The sequence below is a fragment of the Mya arenaria genome, chromosome 13 (assembly GCF_026914265.1).
Source record: "Mya arenaria isolate MELC-2E11 chromosome 13, ASM2691426v1".
Classification (NCBI taxonomy): Eukaryota; Metazoa; Mollusca; class Bivalvia; order Myida; family Myidae; genus Mya; species Mya arenaria.
The window spans coordinates 19,012,093-19,030,272 of record NC_069134.1 but is presented as its reverse complement, the minus strand read 5'-3'; the positions used below and the strand labels follow the sequence as shown (position 1 = coordinate 19,030,272).

General features: G+C 32.7%; 1 protein-coding gene across 1 annotated transcript; it reads left to right on the top strand.

Annotated features, from left to right (window-relative positions):
- The first annotated feature begins 643 nt into the window (after nt 1-643).
- On the top strand, nt 644-17,717 carry LOC128214735 (pyrokinin-1 receptor-like). Its single transcript, XM_052921359.1, has 3 exons — nt 644-1,958; nt 15,401-15,813; nt 17,097-17,717. The coding sequence occupies exons 1-3, from the start codon at nt 1,423-1,425 to the stop codon at nt 17,591-17,593; spliced, it is 1,446 nt and encodes a 481-aa protein (XP_052777319.1). The 5' UTR covers nt 644-1,422; the 3' UTR covers nt 17,594-17,717.
- Nucleotides 17,718-18,180: the final 463 nt, after the last annotated feature.

The window sequence follows — 18,180 nt, the reverse complement described above, 5'->3', positions numbered from 1 at the left end:
TCCCGATATAAAGTGTCCTCTTTACTTTGTTATTTTATTCGTCGATAATTAGGAATATGTGCACACCATTATTTAAACAGATTCAGCCAGCAACTTTAAACCAAACTCAACTTGTAAAGTAGGATAGCAAAACATGTTGTTTATTTTGAACAATGTCACACAGACAGTTTGAGGATATCTCAATGTTAAAGTTTATGTTTCTTTGAATACAAAGATAAATTAAGAAAATAAGCCCTTGCTCCTGTCCATGTTCGACATCCCAGGTTTAATTACGGTACAACAAATGTTATGAACAAACGACAACCTTTGCTTGTAAACAGCAATGCATGATGTATGAAATGGCTTTGTTAATACTCGGATCATGTTTTCATGCGGCCCAAACAATGTAACCAATCATATAAAACACTGTAGGTCTTGTTTACATCGCATTTTACATCAATATTTCTCAATAGGCACATTTCAAGACGAATTTCCTATGTTATTGCTCCGCTAAAGAAACCCTCTGAACGCAACGTTTATTGAACATTTGCCTGTTGGAAATTCGATAAGAGAAGCAATGGTATCTCTTGCTGATGGATATGAGGAGTGAGCACGCGTTATATGACTTATTCATTAATTTAACTGTGGCTTTTTGATACGAGGTTAAATATTTTATTATTACTAAACTGAAGTGTTTTAAAACAGATGGATCATCTAGTACAAAATGCAATATTTATAATGTAAATAATTATTTGGAATTAATAAAATCGAAATTTCTAATATAAAGTTACGTAAAATATTTTAAGAAAATATTTAAGAACATTATTCGTGCATTTGTGGAGACGACGATAGCGTGTGGTTTGGAGAGAAATATCGGGCAACGGAACACAATGGAACACATATCAGCCTTAATTAGCCCAAAAAGCACGGGTCTAGTTTTTTGCATGATTGGTGCAAATTGAAAAAAACAACATAACCGCTGATGGAATTACGGAGTTTGATATAAAATAGACTGTGTCGCTCCTCGTTACGGACTAACTTTGCATAGATAGATAACAAACGCGTGTGCGAGCTGCATGGAAAATGAGACAAGTTAGACGCGGACGTCACGCAAAGAATTGAACCCGAGTTAATCTGTGACTGGAGCCAAATTGATGTAGCGATATGATTAATTTTCCAGGATTATAATATTTTGACGAGGTTGTTTACGTAGATAATGAATATATAATGATTTGTTTACGTTTTGCTGTATGGAATTTGTGTTGGATGTTATGAGCAAATGGATTGGATTACGCTTTTGTATTATATCCAAATTAATATTGTGTGAGTGCTATTAATATAAGAAAACGAAATTTAAAGAAATTAAAATATTGTCGTTGTCTTGATAAAAGCGAAACGTGAAATAAATTGAAAATAACATTCATTTTTAAGTTTGGAAACAAAATGAATGTCTCTACAGTAGCTTATGGCGATACATTTTACAACATAGATTATGAACAATTCGGTGAAATATTAAAACAACTGCGAAATGGGAGTTTACGGAATTTAACGAGGGACGATTTGGGACATTTTTCCGGGATTTTACCAAAGTCTCATATAAATCACGCGTCTCAAAGGTATCGCGATGTTTGGGATTACCTGGAAGACGCGCTGGGTCCGAGACGAGGGCCCTTTGGGGCCGTAGTGGCCATTACTTGCGTGTATTGCCTCATATTTTTATCGGGCTTATTTGGAAATATTTGTACCTGCTTAGTTATCGCCAAAAACAAATACATGCACACTGCTACTAACTACTACCTTTTCAACCTGGCAGTAGCCGACTTGGTACTCCTTATCATCGGTCTTCCACCAGAGACCTACTCCATATGGTCAGCTTACCCTTGGATATTTGGTAAGGTGTTCTGTGTCGCGAGGACCATGATGGCCGAAATGTCTACCAACGCCAGCATTTTAACCATCACCGCGTTTACTATTGAAAGGTAAATCATTTTGTTCCATGCGAAATGTTATCTATGTTGAACCACATACACTAATTTTAAACAATTACATTTTGCTTTTGACTTTTACCGAGGAATTTATTTTGACAATAGTTGAAATATAATTATATATTTTATTGGAGCGCTGCCTTACTTTATGTTAGTTTTGTTTGTTTAGTCTTAGCTAGATTGGTATTTATAAAGCACGATAGACACTCTGTTTAGATATAGTCAATTGTTCAATGTCAAGATATTCTCCCTTAAAGCTGCACTCTCACAGATTCACCACTTTTACAACTTTTTTAGTTTTTGTCATTGAAATGGCTTTTTTGCGTAATAATCTGCAAACCAATGATATAAGATTGCTGACAAAAGATCAGATCTTAGAATTTCATATTTGCGTTCGAAAATTAATGTTTTATGGCTTAAACCGTTACTAACGGTTTAAGAAAAATGCATAAAACATCATTTTTTTAACTAGAATATAAAATCTGCGAGCTAATTTTCTGTCAGTAGTCATATATATCTGGTTTCCATGGATTTTCGCAAAAATCGATTCATTCAAAGACAAAAAATAAAAAGTTGTCAAAACGTTCAATCTGAGAGAGTGCAGCTTTAAGAATCACGTACGTTTTCCACAGAAATTACAGTTATTAATATGATAACTATTACAACAATACAGAGGTTAGCTGCGTTTTATTTTACAATAACTAAAGTAACCAACGGAAAATTTTCTAAATAATATTTATTAGCAAATAATTCGAACATGTAGACATACGGTTATGATTCGGCTACTGGTTTTGGCATAATCTCAAAGGTCGATTCTAAACTTTCATGACAGTTTCCGTTATTTATTCTCAATGGGCAATGTTATCTAAGCATGTAAATGATGGACGATTGCTTCTTTTTCCTGACTTTTCTTCCTTCTCTAGACAAAAATTCAAACATGAAAAACCAGGACAGACTGTACAGCCCATAGACGTACAGGCCTGTGTGCCATTCAATTTAGATACTGTCTTTATAAAGTATGTATCCCTGTCCAAATACTACGACATTTTGCTGTAAAAAGTATGTATTTGCTTTTGTTAAATAAAATTTATTTAATATAGCCAGATCATATGACAAGAACGTGGAAACTCAAATTATCTAGAAAGCCGTATTTGATCAGCAACAAACGTTTGACATTTGGAAACTATTTTTTAAAAACGGACATACACCTAAGCATTATTATTTTTATTTTATTTGATTATTTAAGTAACCTAAGAAAATTTTCTGAAATAAGGCCAGTACTTGAGAATTAAAAAAAGAAATGGCAAGGGCCCACTTTCAAAGAGCTTTCATATTTTTGTTTTGGATAATGCTTTAACAGATTTTGTAAAATGCCTTTATGCAAAAACAAAACAAAAACAAACAGAAATGACAACTCTCTATTTTATGATTATTTTCATTCAAGAAAGCAAAATAACTCTATATGTTTCCACGATGGCGTATAATGCTGTCCATTTAATTTTAACGAAAATAATTACCCTTATGTCAATACCTTTCAATATGCTTAACTTAACCTGATATATCTTGTGGATAGACTAGCACACTAAAAACAAATAGTATTTAATTCTGATATTACTCTGACAAATTCACCTGTTTGTTTTATAACAATAAGCAAATTATACATCCGAATTATTTTAAATGTTTCTAATATATATATATATATATATATATATGTTTTCATCCGGATGTTTTAGTACCAATCATAATGACAGTAAAAAGTAGCCATTGCGACCTATTATCACCTTATTCGACGCAAAAGGCTACGCACAGTTTCTGAATATCTCGATTATGTGAAGGTGTAAACGAGACTGTTTCAAAAGCTAGGACAGATCCAGATCACTCACGTCATTTGCGCCGTTGATCTTCTGCACATCTTGTCTTATTAGGTCTAAAATGTGCGCAATGGGACAAAAATAGAGATTTGGGTGTACTGAAAGTTTTTTTAAACATGATAATGATAAGAGCAGCGTACTGTAATTATTACATGTTTTTTTTAAATTGTTTTGGTCATTTTTAAGCTGCACTCTCACAGATTGACAGTTCGAACATATCTATTTTGTATCAGAACCTGCTGATTTTAGCGTCAATGCCTTCAATTTAGGCATATAAAACAACTGTACTAATAGATATAAATTGTGTACTAATCTTCGATTTTTCACTTAACACTATTAATATTTTTGTTTCATTTGAAAATACTTGCATCACATTTGTTTTAGAAGTAGGAGCTTAATCTCTTTATGTGAAATATTATTTTAAAATGTTCAGTATTTCTCTAATAATTTCTCAAGTTCATTCCGGAAACTGCTCAGATACTGTTTGCAAAGTTATATGCTACGCCCAATTATCTACCTTATTAGCATATAGTGAGTTAATGATACAGTTTGGAATTTAGTATTTGGTATTTTCTTTTTACCATCGTGTGGACCTCGAGATTTTATCAGACGTTTTATGAGACTTTTTCATAGTTATATACTCATATTGTTTCCCCCCTAATTATTTAATCCTAAGTGGTACTGAGGCTTTGAAGAGACAACAATAATAAAAACAGTTGTAAGAACGATCAACCTGTAAGAGGGCAGCATTAACCTCGAATTTGTTTATTCCAAAATTCTAAACCATCAGTTTAAACAAACACTTTGGCGTTCTTTCAACAATGCATCTAATAATAATGATATAGGTATAGGGTATTTGTAATGAAAATTCAAAAAGTCAGGGTAAATAATGACTAATATTGTTACAGGAAAAAGGCATTGTCTGTTGGATCGTGTCGACCAATTCTGCACCTGCAACAATCCCAGACATCTACTTGTAGAGCGTTTGCGCTAAATGAGACATAATTCTGAGAAAATCAATGCAATGTTCCTAATATCACCAGGAGCCTGCAAATCACGAAAACGCCAATTAAAACTGTAATTTTAGTCGAAGATAAATAAAATAAAAATGTGAATGGGGAAAACGCCGTGAAACATGAAGAAAACGGTAACAGTTTGATCACTGCTAGTCTAATCACCTTAATTTGAAGGTTACAAACACAAGTTAACATCTAACATCATTTAACATCCTGCGTGTTATTCAGACAATAGACGATTTTAGTTCTTTGACGAACATTATCGTCCAAATTTTGGTTTTATTATTGATATAAGGTAACCAGTTTCAGTAAGACGGCATATTTATTGGCAACCTGTTAGTTCGATAGTTGTTTACTAGATCACAGGACTTTTTGAGATGTAAATGATCATGTGGAAAACACATGCCTTCGTCTAAGATAGTTACTCAAAGATTATTACAAGAAATAAAAATGGCAAAGATGTTATTATGTTGTGTGTTTGATAGCAAAGATGTCAATTATAGATACATTTTTATATAAGATAGCTATTTTAAGCTGTTCATATTAGCAATCACATTATTTCGGCAAGGGTATGCTAAAATTTAATGGCAATGTCAGTTCTGGGACAATAGTATCGTTTTGATAAGAGCATTGTCACAAGAACGCTCAACTATGTTATATACGGCATCAGTATGCAAAGTCAAAGACGGATGCGCAGATGGATGCGGAGACATGGAATGAAGTAAACACTTTAAGGAAATTGGCAAAAATGGACGTTCGTATGCCGAGTTTAACTGTAGTGAATACAAAGTCATGAAAAAGATATCCAAAACAGTCAAACACTGTATAAAAGGTACATTGAACAGCTAGAAGCATAACTGCAAGCTTCTGCTTGGTCAAAATGTTTTTGCTCTGTATGGGTATGTCAGTATTAGCAATCAAAGAATATCTAATGAACAAAGGGACACATAATTTTCAAATGACGTTTTGACTTTTTACAAATTCTTTTTTTTCAATCGGTCTGTATGATGAAGTACAGTATAGGGATTGCAACAGCGTGTAAAGACAATACGAGGACATGGATTTAGGCTTTTATGGATCATGGAAGATCATTTCGTATTCTGATTACACAGTGAGAAACGACCTCACGCTAACAAAACTGTACAAATTATACGAAATGGTATTACATTTAATAAAAAAACATATTAAATATCAAAACTATTTATAAGAACCAGTCCGATAAGTTAGTACCATGACTGCTGTTGCTCTTGTCTGCGCAACTCCAGGTTATTTATTTTGATATTTGTTTGTTAAATGTCAGCAATTATATAAGGTTCAAGTCAAAACAATACGTTTTCTTTCTATCTAAGACAAGGAAAATGTATGAATAAAATAAATTTTGATACAATGGAAAACATATATTATTATCACATAGCTCATTTCAATTTTCTTGAAATAATACAATAAAAGTTACAGGGACTTATAAATATAACTCAATGTTATGCAATCAAACATGATAAAAAATCTATCAAACATATCATGCTGGAAAAAATGATATCATACATGCAAGAAGCAAAACATTGAAAATTCGAAACAACATAAATTGAAATAAACGTCAAGGTTGAAAACACCTATACCCGAAGGATGACATTAACATTGAAATTAATACAATGAAAATTAATTAATAGAAATATATATTGTATAAAAAACGCAACAGTTGCAATATTGCTGATATTGCATACCGCACAAGCATGCAAAGCAGCCCATGCAAAACGAAAGTGTACAACAATTGTTGAAAAAAGATCAGTGTGTTTAAAACCTGATCAAAATGGAATTTGAGAGGGGAGCTTGTAATTTCATTCAAATTTCTATATCATCTGTTTGTCCTCGTTTTAGATTTTCTCGTCTTGAATACAACATTATTTAATGATGTCTCTGAGTAAACAAGTTGTAAATTCACTGCTATGCCAAGTTAAAAATGTCATCTTTTTGTCTAATTTGTCTCGAGGGTTTTAAGACTGGGTTTCTTTGTGCATGCATAACATAAATATTTTCCTAGTCTATGCTAAAAAGCGTGCAAGCTCATCTATCGTTTCATCATTAACACGTGAGAAAAAGCTTAACTCGTTTCTTTCCATTGCTTTGAAAAATATCAGATATATTAACAACGACAATTGTACATTACCATTAGCGTTTTCATTAAACTCGCGATTGACTAGATTTCTCCCAGGAATTGACGAATGAAAAAGACATGCTTTATATACGTTGTACACAGGTTTTGCACGCTATGAAGCTTCTATCAAATTCGTAATTTGCGTTTACTTGTTTAAATTGTAGTTACAAATCTAAACTGGACATTGCTTCTGACGCGTAAGGTAGCATTTAAAGTATTGTATTGTAAAACTCAACCCAGATATACAAATGGAAGCATTTTCACATAATTCACACAAATCATATCTCAACCCCTGAAAATTAACAATTTATGTGAATTATGTTGAACACCAATGGTTCAATTCGATATTTATTTGTGACAAACAGCTTTGTGACAAACCAGCTAATTTTTTCTTTATGCCTGTATCCGTTTTTACTAGAAGTTACTCTAAATTGTTATGGCTCAATTAAGAGAGTAGCTGACACGACAAATACCTTAGAAGTGATAAGAATTGCATATTGGTGTCTGAATGATCAATATTTGTCCATCCTTGCCATGTCTTTTAAGTTTTTATTTTGTGACATTAGTATAAAAACGTACAACAAATTGGTATCTTATGGACACTCTTTATGAACACACAAGTCGCTGCCTACAAAGCAATAGAAGACCATACATTCATGTTTTTATTATTTGTTTACGATTTGTATGTCCGTTCCAACACCTTTATTCCCGTAACAAATTATTGTATACGGCAGTTTAACTTTCCAAATATTGGTAATAAAATGGGTCAATTTATAAAATAATAGAATATTGGCCGGCGAGCTAGTGAAAATATAACTGAATATTATTTATGATTTCCGAGGCCTTGGCAAAACTCCAATTACGCTATGTGAAATGATGTGATCAATTACTGTCATGTTTATAACAAAAACGTCATTAAAACGGTTACTCGATCACGAGACATATCATACCAACAGTGTGACTGTAGTAGATGCCCTAATACATGGTAATATTTGATTTATGATCACAATTGAAAGGCCACATCAAAAACTGAACAACTGATGACAAAAACAATTATCTAGACAAATGTCTGAATGTTCGTGCTCTATTCGAAGGGATAATTTCAGCTTAGACATAGTTTGCGTAAACTACAGATAATCAAAGCTTCCAAAATATTAACTCCTGGTTTTCGTCAAATAAAATCCTCAAGATTATGGTTTTATTATTCGGCATAGATTGCTACATTTTTTGATGATTTTTTAATTCGACAAAAACATCACATTTTCCAAGTAAGATGTAAATGACGCGAATGTCCCAAACGTTTTCATCACTTTCAAACGTTTTTACGAGCGTATATGGTCCAGTAAAACTGTTTTTGTCATAAATATCAAACTAACATAATCGACTATGGTTTAATAGAGGAATTTACTGGATTAATAAAGTTATTTTGCTACAATTTATATTTACATAATAACAGGCATAATTATATTGGCACAAAAAGGCGATGGCAAATAGTACTGCCTATTTTCAGGGACAATACCATCATTATTTTGTATAAGTCGATTTTCTGAAATGCATTTACTTGAACATAATGTTTTGAAAGACGTCCTTTATTTTCATGCAGCAATATGTAAAACAAGTTTCAACAAGATGAAAGTACTAGTATATATATATCCAGTAGTGGCATTTTTAAAATATCCCATTTTGTCAATATGCGTTTTCACTCTAACTTTATATCAGCAATCAAGAAAGAGATTTATTTATTTATCAGTGACAAATGGACTTTTTCAATCGTTGTTCTATATGAGAATATGACATGTATTGAATGCAATATAATACGATCGGCGTTTTAACACATACGGATGCGTGGAAAATAGTTAATAAGGATTACGGAAGATGATTTCGTTTACAAATTACAAGTTTTACGTTTGTATAATCTTTAACGTACAACTAGATTATCTTGTTTGTTTTCACGCAAGAAACGCAAAATGAATAATATTCTACTGATGCAGAAAGCGTACGGCTAAAACCATGATATATTTGAATTAAAGCCTTCAATAGGCTGTATTTGCGAAACAATAATTTAGAAGCTTTGGGAAGCAAGGTGGTGTCAAATTATCCTGCGTAAATATGAATAATTCCAGGAGTTCGAGGCTTTACTATTTTCACTATCTGTGCCTATAGTGTAACTTTACGCTCGTGATTTTGCAAAGTCGTCAATGAGTTGTAAAATGTTGAAATTTAAACAATTATATATACATATATATAAAAGGAAAACCTTTTACAAACATGAAATGGTGCGCATATATTGCGCATTACGCATACGGATCATTGCAACAACAGTACATTTTTCATTATCAATATACGCTGGAGAAATGATATGGTTGATACCAAAGCGTTAAATGACCGCAACAAAGCTTTTACAAGAGAGAGGTTATGAGTTTTTATTATAGTCTGATTAAGTAGCATGAAGCTGCCATTTGGTGAAATAATAACTTAATAAAATTAAATGAAGTAACCTTCTAGTTGCTAAATAAAAGCAATGAGTTACGAGGCTGACCGGGAAACTAAAGCAATTTGTAAATCAAGACATAAAAACCAGAAATTGAAAAGGCTTGTCAATCGTTACAAATTATTTTCAATTGAAATCAGAATGGTGGTAGAAAAGTAGTGTATTTTGTCTCTCTAGATTTCTGTAAAGAGAAAAAGCGACAGTTCAAGACTGTTTATTTTAAGCGAGAGAGGTTTTACATTAACAACTTAAGTTTACTAACGCCTACTCTTCGTCGACTCTTAGCATTGGCCAACGCCTGATTTAAATTGAGAATAAACCTGACGTGTATGGAAATAAATTAACTAGTTCAATTCCTGAATGAACTCCTGTTTGGTCAACCAAAACAAGCAAATTTACAAACAGCGCAATGGCCATGCGGGAGGACAGAATACGAAATCATACCAGTCACCTGTTTGTTTTGTTACTTGTTTTTGTCATGTCATTCTATACCCTCAAGACTTTAGGTAAGTTTCAATACTACAATGAAAATTAAAAGAACAAACCCAGTATTCAAAAAAGCCCTGATTAGGAGTACAGCATTAAGGCCCAAAAGACCAATACGTTCAAACACCACAATCAGAAACATAACGCATCACAATATCTTTATCAGTGACTGTATTGCCATCCTATAACGGTCACTGAAAGAATTGTGTACTCAGGGTTTAAACTATAACATATGTTCATAACCTCACTCTTCTCCCATCATTTATCAAGTTAACCTTTTGTCATTATACCAAATGGACACAAGAAAAATGCAATATGTCCATCGAAAACATTTGAGATACTAAAACAGTAACTTGCTTGGTCTGAACACGAGGCAATACAAAATGACAATAATGTACGGCATAAATTTTAAAAACACCTTGTTAATACCAAAGTTTACGTTAGTTATGGTACGTGTTTGCTTATCTTTGTTTGTTTGTCAGTCAAGCATTGAAACAAATAAAGCAATCTATTCAAACAAAACTTCCGAGATTAAGTCCTTAAAAGTATTATTTAGGTTTTTGAAAAAAATATTGTGACATTAAGTAAACAATATCCATGAATGAGATCAATACTTACATCTAATAGGGATGTCTGAACATCCTTATTGCTACTGATATGCATTGTTTATGGCGTCATATGACATAACAGGAATAGAAATGCAATGTTTCTGATGCAGAATGTGTGAAGATACAATCTGCCTCACAATCTTCTCAACGAAAATGTCCAGAGTAATAAGTTTAATATTTTTTTCTAACGAAGCCATTTTATGAAACGCAGAATTAATTTAGTTATCCATAGGCTTTATGTCAATACGATGATTTGTTTCAATACTGTATATTTCCCAAGAAATTAATTGTGCTTCATTTCTGGATATATATTGCAATCTAATACAACATAACCAAAGCGATATATCATTCAACAACTGATAGCATATCAAGTAATATAAGCTAATCATTAAGGTACGTAGATAACTTACATAAAATCTACTAGTTAATGATTTATGACGCAACGATGAAGAATTACATTTATAGAAACCCAGGCCCACATAAAACAAATATTTACCTTAACCTAGATTTACGCAACGGCGACCAAATGGCCGTTAAATTTAACCTTCTTGCCTTGAATGGTCTGCAATATTTTGCGACACTTTTAAACAGCAGCCGATAATATAAAACCGGTCAAAGTTTCATAAAATGTTTATTGATTGGTCAATATTTATCCATTAATCACTCCTAACTATTCAAATTGTTTTATGAGTGAACAAGCCAAATATCAATCTGTAGACAACTTATCAAAGTTTCATACTATTATCTGCAGGCCTGCATATCGATTCTTACTGCAAAAATAATTTCTGATTTAAATTCTGTCCAATGACCGATCGTAATTTACACCATTTAATCAACTATGAACCATAGATACGACATAAGAAATAATGAGAACATACTTTGGTTAGCAATTTACAATAATAATTAATCATTGTTTAATACAACTATTCATGACACACAAACCCGTTCTTGACCATTCGCGTAGAAAGAATAAATTATTATTTCATGCAAAAAAGTGTGTGATACTGATGCACCAGTTTAGATAGTTCCACGCTTATTTCAAAGTTAATGCAAGTGCAGACAAACATAAAATTATGTTCACCACGAAACGCAAAATTGCACATCTTTCAACATAAGAGTAAGGAGCACACTCTTAGAATATATTCTCGGCCGCTAAGTACAGGGACAATATATATGCAAAAAGCTACAGAAACATGCTTAGTAGCAAAAAGATTAAACATAAACCCGGTTTAGTGGCAATGGGCAAACGCCAAAGACATAAAACACAAATTCACAAACAAGAAACATAGAACAGCGCAAAACTTTACAAACAGCACAGTGCATAAATAAATTGATTGGTACCGCCTTGGAACGGTCAGTAAAATGTAAATTTACGGGATGAGCAATACTATCAGCAATGAGCGATTTAAGACTACTATTGTACTTTGATATTAGATTATAATGACCATTAACAAATTTTGAGAAAGTTATCGGAAACCCTGTGTTAGAAGTTTTTGCGTCATAAGTTTACTGCGAGGGCTGAATTTTTTACATCTGTACATATTCTAGCAAATCGTATTAACTGTGCAATAAAACACCATATGATGGTGAAATAGGAACATCAGCATCTAAAGAAGGGTAATTAATTATTTCAAAATTAAAATCATCACGTTAATTGTAAAGATTGATGCTCAATATATCTTCCTTTACTTCTAGTTGCAAATCTAAATAGGATGCTTTTAAAACGGATGTATTAGATTTATTAAGTTGCAATTGTGAAGGGTATATCGTTTGAATGTTATCTGTAAACACAGGATTATCTAAACTTAGAATATCATCAACACATCTAAACGTGCTATTGAATGTATCAACAAGAGCTAGTTAGTCAAATATTTGGAAGCACAACAATAAAGACTTAACAAAGACTCAGAGAGACACCTAACGATACAAGAAAACAAACACAGTAATATAATTAATGACATATCATTATGAATAAATATAAGAGTTCGCTGGCTGGGATTATCAGGCTTACGTCATCGCTTAAACTAAAACCAAACCCCGATTGACATAAGAGCATTGTACTTTCTTAGACTTTCCAGGATCTCGAGCAGTACATAGTATGCAAACACTATTCAATTCGTATTTTCCGAAAGTACGTTGTTTGTCACTCAAGAAATACTAGGACGAGTATCTATAATGAATATATCTGATAACTATTTTAAAAACAGTTTTACGTCAGTAATCCTACTGTATTCAGTAACAGAAACTGCTTTGTAACCAGTAGATCGCACAATGTTCGGTGTCCAGACTTACAAGCTATTTAACTCCTTAATGGTGAATCAATAAGTCTATACAATGATTTGTTGGTGTTTGTCACGAAAGAAAGGAGTAATTGAATAAAACTTCCATAACATATAAAAGTCAGCATCAAATTATAAATAAACAGTTAAAGTCCTTCCACAGTGCAAAAGTGGGTGGGAAAGGCAAAAAGTAAAACGTTTCAAAAGTTCATGTTTTATTTGTTTAAGTTTTTTTGAAAAAACTTTTCGGGAGTAAAACATACTATCTTTGTTACAGGTTTTGTGGTAGTTAGGAGATGATTTATTTTATCAGATTTTGGATCAAAAAGCGTTCACATTCTTCGGAAAAGTCTGTCGACATTATAACTTTGTATTTGTGTCAAAATGCCCCAGACTATCTAATCAACAATGATTTGTGGGTTCTTGATGATATCTTTGCAAATAAGAAATATATTCAATTAAATAATGAACTATAATGGATTAAATTCATTTCCTGATTAGAAAAAAGCAAATAGCTTTCTTAAAAATATTGCATTTACCACAAAGCCTCAAGACATTGTTGATTTGGTTGTACAGACAATCGTTTTCGCAAAAAAAATCATTCGGTATTTAGACATGTCTGGAGAAATGTAAATGTTTTTGATGGGAAATCGGATAGAATCTTCATTTGCTCAACTGCTACTTACAGATACGCATGTTGCAACGGATATATAAATTATGCTTGCTAAATATTGAACATCGCAACTAAATAAAAAAAATTAAATTGATTTAAGCACTTTTAGTAGTGGTACTTTAAACGACTTTTACACTGTGGAAGGCACTTTATGTTTTAAGAAATATTTATGTTGTACATATTCAGTCAACTAAATCAACTTCTCAACTATTTACATATTTGCAAAATAATTGTCAATTCAAGTCCCCACATCAGAGGATGAGACCGTATCTATGGTATTGCTTAATGAAATACAGTAATATACATTATTGTATCGTTGGTTAGCATAAAGAAAAACATCTGTGTTTAAGATTTTTCTGATAAGTAGCTCTTCAACACCTACCATATATATTATCGAATTCTGAATTGAATATAAGGTGTACATAAACACAGACATTTCCTCTAAAAAACAGGAAAGATTTCATCTCATATTTAGCAACTGCTTGTAATATAATGTAGTTTTGTGCAGGTCTTTACTGCATTTAATTAAACATACGAGTAAGTACACTATCATTTTTAAATTTGACAAGCTTTTCATTAATCATTGTTGTTGATTTCCAGAACAAACTTGGAAACTAAGAAAAATATGTACACTCCTTTTAATATGAGTTACTTGATGCGACAGACCCAGTGTCAAGTTCTGGGGTTGGGATTAAAGGGAATCGTTTTTGTTCGTCTTTTCATCTTTTTAGTTGCCTGTGGTATTGTGTTTTACGGAAACTAAACCACACCATGCTGTTAAATCACAGTTGATGCATACAGTGTACGCTCCTTAAAATGAATTAAGTATGGAAAAAAGACACTGATTTATTTTGATGTACTGTTGATGAGATATTATACAGGGAAGATTGTACTTAAAATACAACACGAACATTTTTATGAAGACTGATATGAGCGCTGGACGCCGTGTGATAGCCAGCTTAGGTGTCTTGGCGACCCTTTAAATGGCTTGAGTTAAGTCAAAAGAACAAGTTAGGACCAGGGGAAACTGACTCGATTGTCTGTTGAAGATTTTGAATGTTAACAACAAGATGTTTTGAACTACTTTGCAATAGAACAGGAAAATATAAAATCAGCAGATTCAAAATTACCTGTTCAAAAATATGTTACATGCAGCGTTCGGTCAGAGCAAATACAAAACGTAAATTGTATAAAATTCGATATAATAACATATTACTGAATATTTTCAATATGTATGCACGATCTATTTAGAGTGAATATATGTAATGCTTGACGTCTGATATCAGATATAATTTGTGACCTGTGCTTGAGATACAAATAAAGTGTAATGACGACGCGTAGTATAACACAATCTCCTTTGGTTGACAACACGAATAGAATAAGTATAAATATGTTTCTAGATATATTTACACTCAAATTCATTGTAAATTTCGTCTGACCAAAACATTCTGAACAGCAAAAGAACAGAAAAAAATCATAATACAATGCAAAGAAAACATATATTCGGTCCATACATTGGGGAGACTAGACTTTCGTTCTATGGTAGTATTTCCGAATTAAAATGGATCTATCTTTATAGTATTTGCATGCTATATAACACATGTCAAAGAGGACAACATACACAATACTTATCAACATACTTTCAACGACAATACATAAGCCAACCAATTTATTTCAGATGAAAATTTTATATTAAATATAATATTAAATTATGCATATATGATACATGTAAAGGCGTTCATTTGTTGGCATTTGTATAATGCATGCGTTAAGTTGTTGCATCCTACACTAAATAACTAAATGAATGTGGTCATATCTGATCTAAACGATTTTTTCTAAATCCCAAACCTTTTGTTTCAGGTACGTAGCTATCTGTCACCCAATGAAAGCGCACACAATGTCTGGATTGAAGCGAGTTGTCCGAATCATTGTTCTTGTCTGGCTCCTAGCCGCCGTGTCCTCCATCCCGCTCACCCTGCAGTTCACAGTTGTTTATGCCGTCGACCACTGGAATAGAACAATCCCTGAGTCTGCCTATTGTGGTATCGGGGAGAATAACCATATCGAAACGACCTTCGAACTTTCTACGTTTGTTTTCTTTGTGTTTCCCATGACACTGGTGACGGTCATGTATTCTATGATTGCAATTGCAATTCGAAAGTCAGGGTTCATCCGAGATGGCTCAGATGTGTCACACCGAGAACGATTAACTAGGACAGATATGCGCGCGCAACAACAGTCACGTGCACGACAATCAATTCTGAAAATGCTCGGTAAGAACGTTTTATATTTGAAGAGATAAAATCAATTAACCTAAACAAGTAGTTTAAGTAGAGGTACTCGTATACAAAGATATATGACAGGGTTTTATTTGAGTTTAAATTTAAATATTTGACTACTGGGCTTGTCCCTAGGGATAAGCCCTGTATTTGCATTGTATTATTAAGTTGATGTTAGTTAATAAAACGATATATGCACCTCTATGATAACTGTGTTTTATCAGTTACAGAAATTTTTGATTTATTCAATTGATATTACAATATAATTCTATCTAGAAATACGGGTAAAGAATTGCCAGAGACATAAACTTAATTTTAAAATTCACTTTGAGGTATAACCATCATGGCACATTCAATTTTACGGCCGCTGAGCATTAAAATTGAAATAAATCCATCTGGAAGTTATCTTTTCTAATCACGCATGTATTTTATGTAGTATTTGCATCACATCAGCGTCCTTAGTGATAGTTTACATCTCTTTTAGGGATAATAATTTCATCGACGAAAAGATAATAACATGTCTTGAGTTCCACATAGTCTCTTCTGCTATACTTTCTAAGCCTAAACATGTATTTTATATTATTATGTTGTATTGTCGGGGATGCAATATTGATCCGTTTCACTTATGAACTGCCGATTTGTCCAATTTAGAAATGAATTAAGTACAATTGTTTAATTCTTGAGCCATAGATGTGAAGTAACAATGCCATTCAATTTCTTGTTATCTGTGTAATAAGCCGTGTCTTTGCAACAATAATGTCCACTTTATCCACCTTTTAACTTAACATACTTACGATAAATAAAGATTACATTTCCTTTACACTATGATTACCCTACTCTCCAACCCTTTGCTTTCCACGGAATGCTGTTAACAAAGCATTGGCAAAGTATGTCTTTTGACAATATAGTTATTATAATATGATTAACTCTCCATTGTATAACTATGTGTATATTTAATTGGTGACACACATACAATATTTAAAATCATATTTCATAAACGGAACATGTCGGAATGTAGGTCATAAACTAACACAGAGGTAATCGTTTTCATTGTTGAAGTCTTTGTTTCTTCATAACCGTTCTTGTGTGACTTCGCATCTTCACTGAAGTACTGTTGATGCCCATAACCGTTCTTGTGTGACTTCGCGTCTTCACTGAAGTACTGTTGATGCCCATAACGTTCTTGCCACTCCATTAAGAATTACGGGCATTAAATAATATAACTTGACACAAAGGCCGGGACAGTGGTTTTATGATAGGTATTTTTGTCGTTTCAGTGGCGGTGGTTGTGGCATTTTTCGTTTGTTGGGCGCCATTCCACGGCCAGAGGCTCATGACACTATATATTCCTGCCTCGAAATGGACAGATAATCTTCTTGACCTTCATAAAATAATCTATTATATCTCGGGCGTCTGTTATTTTGTCAGTTGCACAATAAATCCGATTCTTTACAGTATCATGTCACTGAAGTTCCGACAGGCCTTTAAGCAAACGGTCCTTAAACCAAATTGTTGCAGACAAAGAGTGCTTTCGACGAAAAAACGAACCTTCTTTTCTTATAGATTTTCACCTAAGAACGGTTATTCTGAAACAAGTTTTACATCAGTGGACACGTCTACACCTCGAGGAAACAAAGAACATAATTCCGACCATAGTCCTAAAACAAAGCGTAAACAAGGAAACACCTCAAGTGGTCGAGGTGAGAGCATCGAAGATACTAGTAGATGTCGATCGGTCGGATCACCTCTAAAAGAGGCGATACAGGATGTTTAAGAAGATTGTGAACAACATTGTTAACTGTGTGTCATTTTAAAGTAATAATTGTGTTAATTGCATATTTTGTTGTTTGACTTCGCTTAAAAAAGATAACATTTAAAATATTTCTGAATCGAAATTAACGTTCTGTAGTAATAAATTTGTCATATTTAAAGTTTTGTTTAAGTATAACAAGTAATTTTTCAATTTTCATTTTTTCTCGTTTCTTACCACCATGCTTGACGATATTTGTTTAAAATTAAAGGTATTCCACATAATGACGAATATTCCGTTCAGTATGTTAAGTATTTGTCGTCTAGACGAAATTTAAAAAAAAGCTTGCACTACACGTACATTTTTATCATTGTTTACATAAGTAAATATACGTTAACGACACGGAGCTATCTACGCATGTATATACAAACGTCAATTCTAAATTCAACATCTCTTACTTAAAATAATTCCAAATTCATCAACGAACATTACTTTCTTTCAAGTTGTTCATCAGGAAGCAGCTGTATATCCCAAAAAGTATATCAAACGTGTATCATTGTGCGACATTAATCCTTGTTCAATTATGGTTATGATGGTGCGTAATTTAAAAG

Excerpts from the sequence above, each read along its gene's own strand:
- LOC128214735 (XM_052921359.1), top strand. The coding sequence starts at position 1,423 with ATGAATGTCTCTACAGTAGCTTATGGCGATACATTTTACAACATAGAT. Across the intron at positions 1,959-15,400 it reads ACCGCGTTTACTATTGAAAG|GTACGTAGCTATCTGTCACC; the intron begins GTAAATCATTTT and ends CTTTTGTTTCAG. Across the intron at positions 15,814-17,096 it reads ATCAATTCTGAAAATGCTCG|TGGCGGTGGTTGTGGCATTT; the intron begins GTAAGAACGTTT and ends TTGTCGTTTCAG.